Source organism: Paroedura picta, chromosome 5 (assembly GCF_049243985.1).
Source record: "Paroedura picta isolate Pp20150507F chromosome 5, Ppicta_v3.0, whole genome shotgun sequence".
Taxonomy (NCBI): Eukaryota; Metazoa; Chordata; class Lepidosauria; order Squamata; family Gekkonidae; genus Paroedura; species Paroedura picta.
In genome coordinates this window covers 67,122,843-67,133,795 of record NC_135373.1, presented here as the reverse complement: position 1 = coordinate 67,133,795, position 10,953 = coordinate 67,122,843, and the positions used below count along the sequence as shown (strand labels likewise).

Here is a 10,953-nt window from a genome sequence, read left to right as displayed (position 1 = left end):
CCTGAGGGGCCTATTCAACTATCTTGGGGAATGGCAACCATCCCAGCCACGTGTTCCATTTCTAAACATAACAACACTGCCTGTTGGAGTGACAGCCCCTCTCCCACCATTCCCCTCTCAATAACCATTAAACAGCTGGGAAAGTCTCTGTTTCCCCCTCCCCCTGTAGAATGACACAAACCCCACTAAAATGAAATGCTTTTTGATTCCTTTCTGTTGCTTGACTAAGACAGGATATTGAGGAGCATAGCAGTTTGTTTTCCTGCCTGCAAGTGCATGGAGAAATATATATTTTCCTCATGTCAGGCTACGCTAAATATGGTCATGGCCGGTAGGTCAATAAGCCTTGTGTTTAAGAGACACGCAGACACCGGTGTTGGGACATTCTTTCTGTTCAACTGTCTTGCTGACGTCTGATGCTTAAAACAGAGCATGCTTTCATCCTTCCGTACATTGTCGCAACCCCTAGGAATACTTTTTAAAGGGTGCCGCAGAGACGCAGGGAAACAGTTGCTGACCAAATCAGACAGTGACTCCTTGGTTCAGCTTTTGTGGATGCTGCCTTTTTTCCCAGCTGTATCTCGGGCTGTCAAAACAAGGGACCATGTCTACCTTTGGCTACAGACGAGAGCTTAGTAAATATGAAGACCTCGATGAAGACGAGCTCCTTGCTTCTCTAACCGATGAGGAGTTGAAGGAGCTGGAGAGGGAGCTGGAGGACATTGAGCCTGACCGGAACCTTCCAGTGGGCCAGAGGCAAAAAAGCCTCACAGAGAAAACTCCAACTGGAACTTTCAGCCGGGAAGCTCTGATGGCCTACTGGGAAAGGGAGACCAGGAAACTCCTAGAAAAAGAGAGGATGGGGGCATCTGAAAAGGTAAGACAGCAAATGTATTAACTAGGTTGCAAAAAATATGTCCTCTCATCATTATTATTAATAATATAATAATGGTAATGATAACAACAACAATAATGCATTTTGTAAAAATCCTACACAGTGTAGTGGTTAGAGTTTTATACTAGGACCTGGAAGACCCAGGTTTGAATCCCTTTTCTGCTGTGGAACCTCACTGGGTGACCTGGGACCACTCAGACAACCTTTCCTCACAGAAAAGTGAATGTAATGTGGATCCAAGGGAGGCAAGGAGAACAGTGTCCAAAGGCACGTTGGGTGTTTTTATTTTGGGCGGGGGGTGGCAGAAAGCAGTGAAAAAAAGACAGTACTTAAACTCTGTTGAACCACATCTGATTCCTAAGAGTACTCTTCCCCCTCCCTGCCCCTGTAGCAAACTTCTTTTGAAACTTTGATTTGAAAGTGCAGTTTGTAATAAAGTTCTATTCAGGAAAACAAACATTTCTACAGGAACGTAAAGAACTAGATGTGTTGTTCTCTATATCTGTTGAAAGGGTGTTCTTGGAAACATTCTACGGGAGTCTGGGTTAGGGGCTCACTAAACAGCACGGCAGTCCTTCTGGAACTCTGCCAGCACTTTAGACTGTAAATAAGGATCACATTATTAAACTCTGTTATATAGTTGTTGTTGTTTTTTAAAAACTACATTGGGAGAAACTTTTTTTCATCTAGTCCTTTTGCCATCTGGGGTAATTTTGTGTAAGCAGGATTTTTTAAACATGGGAAGATTCAGAAAGTTATTCCACATATAGAGTCCAGATGCATTCTATTTGTGTTCTGTTGATTCCTCTGAAATCAACAAAGTGCTTATCTTGGACATGACAAGGCCCACAGAAAGTGCAAAAGCACCTATATCTGTCAAGCCCCTGGACAGGATCCAACGGTTTCTGAGGACTCTTGCTGAAACAGCCACACTGTTGCACACAAAAAGATGCTTCTGTAAGCCAGAGGGAGGGGTGGTGTCTGGCCTGGTGGGTGCATATACAGAAGCCCTTATGCATGGTCAAGAAGCCATTTATATTTTCCCTGTTAGTTTTCAGACAACCCAAAAACTTGAATATTAATCAATTTTCTTAAGTTTATACCCATTCTTGCCTGGAATAGGCAGAACGCTTCCAATCTTGAACTATGGGTCAGGCACCTTTTCAACATAAATTTTAAATGTGAGTTTAAAACCAATAAACCTTTTATGGAGCCCACTGTTTTTACTTAAAAGTGGGAGGAAAACCTATAAATGCCTCAGTATTAGACCACATGTTATTAGTTCTCTTACCCCAATCTGTCCGCTCTTGTGGGTGAATTCTTAAATATGTATAGCAGTGGTCCCCAACCTTTTTATCACCGGGGTCCGGTCAACGCTTGACAATTTTACTGAGGCCCAGGGGAAGGACGTCACCACAGCCTGAGCCCCTGCTCCACTTGCTTTCCTACCGGCGCCCCTGATTTCCCATTGTCCACTGGTGAGCCGGCGGCAGAGTGGCAGGGCAGCCTCCAAGGCAGCAGCCAGGGAGGAGGACGAGGAGGAGCTGCGGCCTGGTACCAACTGATCTACGGACCGGCCCCGGTCCCTGGACCAGGGGTTGGGGACCACTGATGTATAGAAATTTGGAGAAGTAAAGTTTTCTGTTAAGATTTTTTTTAATATAGTAGTTATAATTCAGAGAGAGATTAAAGATGAAGGTATTATGAGGACTATCTTGGTCACAAAATGCCTGCTTAAAAACAGACGGAGTTTTAATCATAGAAAGCAGCCTGAAAGCCTAATGTAGACTAGTCTCATCAGAACTAGGCTGCTATATGGGACAGGCCCCGGTTAGTACTTGGATGGGAAACCACCAAGGAAGGCCAGGGGTGGCTAAGCCATGGAAGGCAACTGCACCACTTTGACTAATTCCTTGCCATGGCACTGGGATTGTCATGTGACTTGATGGCACCCAATTGTTTTAACATTACTCATATAAGATACTTGAGGCTTGGAACTATTCCTATTTCATGACTTCTCTGAGCTCACCTTATGGATTCCCTCTCACTTGTCCCATCAAGGCCAAGCCCACCCAGATAACTGATTAGGGTGGCTGAACGAGGAGGCCACTGGTGCACAGCAGGAGCTCTGCTCATTCCCAGTCATCAGTGACACACAAGGGGACATGCCTCACTCCCTAAGCCCAAATTGGCATTATCCAGGGGCTTGACTTGGCCCTGCTAGTAGAGGTGCAGCTCCAGAAAGCAATGGGTATGCCTTGTTATGGAGGACAAAAGATTTTGAATCGGCTCTGTTTACCATACAGTAATGCCACTTTATGAAATAACAGCACAAAATTTTCTAAAGCTCATAACCACCTAAGGAGTTACTGCAATCAAATCATCCTAAGCCTATACAATAAAGGACCATATATATATATATATATATATATATATATATATATATATATATATATATATATATATATATATATATATATATATATATATATATATATATATATATATATATATATATTGGATTTGCATGGACAAAATAATCCTATAATAATAGGAAGATTAGGCTAAACAAAAAAATGATATAGAAGACAGGCCCGCAACTCCATAGGGTCATGATCTCATAGGTATCATTACCTCTTCAGTAACATAATCACTTGTTTTCATAGAGCAAACTGAATGCATGAAACACTGAAGAGTGAATATTGAATTCCTAGCAGTCGAGAGATTATAGGGCTATATATATACCACCACAGCACTGATAGAGCCATGCCCTCTATCCATGTAAAGCAGCACCAGGGCATTATCTCACTTCTGGGCTGGCTCTTATCAGAAGGAATTTATTCAAGCACGATGGCCAGAGTGTTGCTGTGCCATCAGTCAAAGTATTAATATAGTGCTTGTCATGCACCACTCTGTCCAAGAGAGGGGCAAAACAACAACAACTGTTTTCTAACACACCACAACAGTAAGGATGCTAGAAGGCTACAATAGTTAGCCTTGATGCCTTATAGCCATGAACCCACATGACAACAACTGGTGTCTGGAACTGGGAAGGTAGAGCATCGCTTTGCATGCAGAGAGGTTGATCTTCAGCCCTAGCTATTCCCAGCACACACACAAAAAGGGGGGTGGGTTATAGGGGAGATGAAAAACTTCTACCTGGATCTCTTGTGAGCTGCTGCCAGCCAAAAATCAGTCACTACTGACCTTGATAGGCCAAGGGTCTGGTTCAGTATAAGGCATCTTTGTGTGTCCCTGTATTTCAAAACAAAAGCACAGTTATTTCTGTTCTTCAGTCTCGTCAATACTTGATACTGCTTAACACTTCTTGGTTCCAAACACCTTTATTATTTTAATTTTCATCGCAATCATTTAGGGCATGAACCCCTCACTTTGTAGGACCCTTGCTTATGTAGCGAGGTGGAACATCTTGAGAAATGGGTGGTCACTGCTAACTTCTCATCCCCTATTCAGCCTCCCTCTGCCATATATGTCTGGTGTTGATTCATTATGGCCTACGGAGATTGGTGATTAATAGCTATCCATTCATAAATGCTTCCCATGTCTTCATGTGATAATACCTATTTGGCCAAGGTTTGTGCTTATTCTCCACTCCGCAACTCACTTCAACCCTGATGTAATTAGCATTATTCTAAGGCTCTGCTACATATGTACCTCTTGCATGCAGGCAAATGTGCTCTGTTCATGGCAGTTCCTTCCTCTAGTGCAAGATATCATCCCCAGATGCAAGAGACTCTTCTGCTAATGGATGAGTGTCTTCCATCAGGGGAAGGCTAAAGAAAGCATTAAAAGAACAAAATCAGCCTAGGGCTCAATACAGCCATACTCACTTTGTATTCTCTGGCAAATCCTCAACCATATGTGGATTTCAGTTCTTTGAATGATGGACTAGGAAGCTCTGGTTTTGTCACCATTCAAGTCACTCATTGGATGCTCTAAGGACAGTCTTTATCTTTCAGACTAATCAACCACCTCAGGGCTGTAGTGAGGATAAAAGGAAGACATAAAGTGCCCTGAAGACTTTGACGAAAGGAGAGGATAAAAAATAGAATATTTCTACAAAAGAACAGCATGTAACATTTTGTGTACCCGTCTACATTTTTACATCCTAGAAAAGGACATGTGGACTTTAAGGATGTGACTTTGGGAAAGGCAAGACAGAAGTTTTTTCAAATGAATATATGTCCAGTAAGTGCCAGTATTCCAAACAACAATGGCTAGCTGCTAGCTGTAAAAAATAATTCAATTTTCCAGTGCAATATATTGTAATAAAAGTGACTTCTTATGGGAAGGTGTTTGGATTTCACACCATGAATGAGCAACAAAGCATATTTTTAGCTTTAGCAAACTACTAATGGAGGTGGGGCAAGATGGAACCTTAGTGAGGTTCAGTAGAGCCAAGCATAAGAACCCTTATTGTAGGTTGTGGTATTCCTAAAATAAATTATTGATGTTTTATTCCTGTTTAGGAGTCTAAAGATGAAGATGATGACGCATCAGAAGAAATTGATGAAGATGATTTTACAGGAAGCAACAGTGAATTTTCTGAGGAGGCTTATACTGAAGAAGATGAGGAAGAAGTGGCAGAAAAGGAGGAAGAGGAGGAGGAAGAAGAGGAGGAGGAGGAAGAAGAAAGTAGTGCAGATGAAGAAGAAAAGGAAATTGCTGAAGTTTGTGAAAGGACTACAAATTGTGAAAGCAGCAAGAGTTCAGACAAAATTAACCAAAGAAAATGTGACAGTGACGTTATTACCAATGGTCATAGTGAAAAGGGCATAGAAGACTCAAGCTGCAAAACAGGTGCCATTCATCCCTGTGGAAATCCCACAGTGATTGAAGATGCTCTGGAGAAAATTAGGGACAATGACCCTGACACTACAGAAGTCAACTTAAACAATATTGAGAATATTACCACCCAGATGCTAACCCACTTTGCTCAGGCCCTCAGGAACAACACCGTAGTCAAAACATTCAGTCTGTCCAACACTCATGCAGATGACAATGCTGCGATGGCCATTGCTGGAATGCTAAAAGTGAATCAACATATATCAAGTCTAAATCTGGATTCCAATTTTATCACAGGCAAAGGGATACTAGCTATCATGAGGGCTTTACAGTATAACAAAGTTTTGACAGAATTACGGTTCCACAACCAAAGACATATCATGGGCAGTCAGGTGGAAATGGATATCGCTAAACTTATGAAGGACAATACTACACTGGTGAAGTTAGGCTATCACTTTGAGCTTGCTGGACCAAGAATGAGTATGACAAGCATCCTGACAAGAAACATGGATAAACAAAGGCAGAAACGAATGCAGGAACAAAGACAGCAAGAGTCCAACTGGGATGGAGCTGTCAATCCAAAGACCAAAGCTTTGCAAAAAGGAACTCCTAGTTCTTCACCCTACTCATCTCCTCGGAGTTCACCATGGTCCTCTCCAAAGCTTCCTAAAAAGGTTCCACCAGTTAAAATCCAACCACCATCCCCTCCCCCTCCCCCACCACTTCCTCCTCCACCACCTCCTCCTCAAATTGTTCCAGAGAAAAAGGCACCAACCAGGAATATTGCGCAAGTTATCAAACAGCAAGAGAGTGCCCAAAAAGTTGTACAAAATAAACAGAAGAAGAAAAAAGGCAAGAAAAGCAAAAAATATGAGAATGAGATCTTGAAAGAAATCAAAGATTCCTTAAAATCAATCCCAGATAAGAAATCAGAAGAAGGTTCACGTCCTTCTACCCGACCTCCTACCCCGCAGAGATCTATACATGGTGACCTCATGGAAGCAATCAGAGCAAGTAGCTTAAAACAACTGAAGAAGGTAAGTTTCTTAAGATGCTTTAGCTTTACAGGCAAGTGGTATTTCAGATACATGATAAGAAATAAACAGGAATCTCATAGCCTCAGCCTGACACTTTTGTGTAGATTTGTTGCAGAAGTCTAACATAGTTTCACCTCTGAAATGCTGATAACATGTTAATGTAAGAGGAAATATTTGGAACTCATACATGTGGCTATACTCAACTCTAAAATGGGCATTTCTGAATAGAAGAGATTTATTACACCCTACTATTCACTACCTGAAGGAGTCCCAAAGCACCTTGCAAACACCTTTCCCTTCTTCTCCCCACAACAGACACCTTGTGAAGTAGGTGAGCCTGGGAGAGCTCTAACAGAACTGTTCTGTAAAAACAGCAATTAGAAAATTGTGATTAGCCCAAGGTCACCCAGCTGGCTGCATGTGGAGGAGTGGAGAATCAAACTTGGTTCTCCAGATTAGAATCTACCACTCTTAATCACTATACTGCACTGGCTCTCCATCTTTCATAAAATGTATGAAATAATCCTTGTTGGTGCTGATATATCATTAATCTAATGACAATTCCAAACACCATCATTAACTAATTGAAGTGAATGGGTGGTTAATAAAAGAACAAAGTTTGGGCCCAATGGCCATCCCCTCTTTGTAGATGCTTCACAAGTATGAACCTGATAGCCAGTGTCCAGTCATGGTTGGAACATTGGACTAGGACTGGCAGCAGGAGAAGTGGAGACACTTTGGGCCAATTACTTTCTTCAAGTCTGACCTATATGAAAAGGCTGTTCTCCAGGTAAAAATGAAAGGAGAAAACAACCACCTATACCAGCTGGATCTCCTTAGAGAAGAGGCAGGATAAAAATGCAGTAAAGTCCAGGCACACAGTTAATAGGAGGATACCCACTGATGGGCTTTTAAAAAATGAAGATGCTTCCAGAGAGCCCTTAAAAGGAAGATTGGTAACAATTTGATTTTTCAGAGTACACTTGCCTAGGAAATACAATACCTATATGAAATTTTTATAGTCTTATATGTATTTGTTACATACATAAAAAGGTAAAGGTAAAGGTAAAGGTATCCCCTGTGCAAGCACCAAGTCATGTCTGACCCTTGGGTTGACGCCCTCTAGCGTTTTCTTGGCAGACTCAGTACGGGGTGGTTTGCCAGTGCCTTCCCCAGTCATTACCGTTTACCCCCCAGCAAGCTGGGTACTCATTTTACCGACCTCGGAAGGATGGAAGGCTGAGTCAACCTTGAGCCGGCTGCTGGGATCAAACTCCCAGCCTCATGGGCAGAGCTTTCAGACTGCATGACTGCTGCCTTACCACTCTGCGCCACAAGAGGCTCTTGTTACATACATAAGAGAATGCAAAAAATGCTTTTTTTAAGCCTTAAAGTTTGGTAGGAAATTTGAGAAGTAGATAAAATAGCTTTCCATTTTATGCTTATACTAGACTCAAAGCCCATTCATAAGAATGGGCTTTGAAAGCACCCCCCCTGGTGGCGAGCACACCTAGCGGCCCAGGGATGATGCGGGTGTGCTCTGGGGCTGCAGGGAAGCCATCCCCGGCCCTCTCCCTCAGCAGCAGCCAGGCCTTCCCCCCAGGCAAGCACACCCGCGGTCTCTTGAAGCAGCCATTTTGTGGCTGTGCCTTCCATATTGTGTCAGAATTTCAGACCAGTTCCACATGAGGAATTTGCCCCTGCCCCACCTTTCATTGTTACTGGGTTTTAATGCTGCTTCCTGATGGTCGGCAACAACCAGGAGCTGGCATGACTTTTCGTCCCTGTTGTCCTGTGAGAAGGGACAGTGGTAGAATCTATTTTCCCTGTCTTGTTGTGGCGCACAATGACGTGAAAACCAGGGCAAGCCTGAGTGGATGAAGAAATGTGCAACAGTCTCGCGAGCCATTTCCTCACTCTCGCCCTCAAACCCGCCCTCCCCTCTCCATTTTCGGAATGCCAATTTTTTTTTTATATGGCACATTCTGTATTCCTATGGGAAGGCAAATTGATGTGCCCATGTATCAATGGAAATAACATGTACTGTCATGTTCTCTTCAGTGTGCACATTAATACTGGGAATGGCCAGCAACCCTATCTAAAACACATTTATGGGGTTTCTGGTGGGAGGACATGAACAGGGAAGGGGGGCGTGTTATGTATCAGAACATGGTATCCATGTTCTGTATTTTTATTCTGTATTGTGAACACGCAATCCTCGGGGTCCAATCACCATCAGCGTAAGTCTCAAGGTTATCAGAAATCTACCCAAACATGAATCAAGACCATCATAAAAAGAATCTCAAAAAGAAATCAAGAAAAATGTTTTATTATTGTGGCATGCCCCCATAGCAATGCAGAAGTTTAATTTTTTTTAACCTATTTCGGGACTTGAGGGGGGGGATGTTTTAGTACCCAAAACCATCGCTGTGAGAGGATTGGTGGCCTACATTGATTGACAACATGAGTAGCAGTGGGAAACCAGCGGGTTGTCCATGTTTCCAGCTTCTCCAATGCCTCGTTGGGAAGCAAAAAGCGGTGGCAAGACAGTAGGATAAGGCAGGAGGAGTCTCCCATCAGGAAGCAGCCAAGCGCAGTTTACCATTATGCGTTTACAAGCATGAGGTGATGCACATTGTCCCCCTCCGTGCAGAAATGGTCCAGAGGCTCAAAACATTTGGGCTCCACTGTTCTAAACTGTAGCTTGATTACCTAGTATATAAATCCAGGACCGCTAACACAGAATTTCATGTAAACTATGGCTTTATAATTATATGATCTAATTTTCTCCCTTTCAAATAGCATTGATTTCATAGAAGAACCACTTTTCTTTTTCAGGTGGAAATCCCAGAAGCTCTCCGATAAAACCATGAAGAGAAGAATAAGGAGGACAGTACTGTGATAATTAGAAAAAAGGTACTGCATTGATTTACGGTGATCAATAAACTAATGTAAATGGCTCCAGAAGTATACACTTGTGCCTGAAATATATGAAGAGAGACCTGCTAAATATTACGTGACCCTTTGAGGACACATCAGCATTTTAATTTGTAAATATGAGGACTACCTTTTTTATTTAACAAGATTTCTAAGGGAAAAATGGCTATTTGATAACATATAAGCACTTCACAGACCATGTTCTTTATATGGAGAAGCAGTTGTTCAGTGACTTGTGGTTTTGTCAATTTCAATAATATGCAATAAAGATGGTTTGAGTTTGTGACAAAACAATCTGTCCTGCATTTCATGCCTGTAACCTTTACAAGACGTTTTCAAAAAGATCAAGAATTTAAGAGAGAAACACAGGTGCCATGGGGAACATTCATGTACCCGGAATTTATAGTGGATTCACCTTGCAAGATGCCCATGTGAAAAAAAATTCTGTGGTGGTAGATGTAGTTGGCTAGTTACATGGATTGTCTTTAGTTTTTCTTTAAAAAATTACCACTTCCCTTATTGTGTTCAGTCATACCATGCCTGTGCAGGCTGTTGTTTGGATTGTGAGATGCTCTCACAGAAATATTCAACTTAATCTGGATGATTAATCTAATAAGTGACTCACAGCTGATGCCACAAGACTATGTCTCCAATAGCTTTCACACATGGCTTTCAAATATGAACATGTAAAGCTGTCCTATACCAATTCAAGCAGCAGAAAAATTTTTGAGCCTTATATTGAGTCAGACTACTGGTCTACCATGGTGAGTATTGTCTACTCTGATTGACGGCATCTTTCCAGGGTTTTAGGTTGAGGTTTTTCATATCATCTGCTACCTGAACTTTTTACCTGGAGATGCGAGAGATTGAACTGGGAACTTCTGAATGCAAACAGGATCTGAATGCAAAGATTATGAATCATAGCCTATTCCCTTGTTGTGCATGAAGTGCTATTTAACTTCAAGGTCATTCTGCATAATAAAGGCTTATGTGTATCATGAAGTTCCAACTCCTCCAAAATGAAAACTGATCACTTAAGGCTGTAATCTGGCATGTTTGTTTATTTGCCAGTTCAAGGAATCCACAGAACATTGTAGCTTAAAGCTAGTGCCACAACAATAGCAGTCCATTAGAATAGGCCACATTTTACAGAAAATGAGGCCATAGGCTTCTTTTGCACCCCATTGTTCTTTTTCAAAGAAGGACACATTGCACATCTTTAAATAGGACAGGGTCCTATTAAATAAAAGAGTAAGGCCACCTGGGGAGGAGTTAGGG

The 10,953-nt window shown here is 42.0% G+C and overlaps 1 protein-coding gene across 1 annotated transcript; it reads left to right on the top strand.

Annotated features, from left to right (window-relative positions):
• The first annotated feature begins 204 nt into the window (after positions 1 to 204).
• Positions 205 to 9,969, top strand: LMOD2 (leiomodin 2). Its single transcript, XM_077338354.1, has 3 exons — positions 205 to 877; positions 5,386 to 6,738; positions 9,577 to 9,969. The coding sequence occupies exons 1-3, from the start codon at positions 605 to 607 to the stop codon at positions 9,601 to 9,603; spliced, it is 1,653 nt and encodes a 550-aa protein (XP_077194469.1). The 5' UTR covers positions 205 to 604; the 3' UTR covers positions 9,604 to 9,969.
• The last annotated feature ends 984 nt before the right edge of the window (positions 9,970 to 10,953 follow it).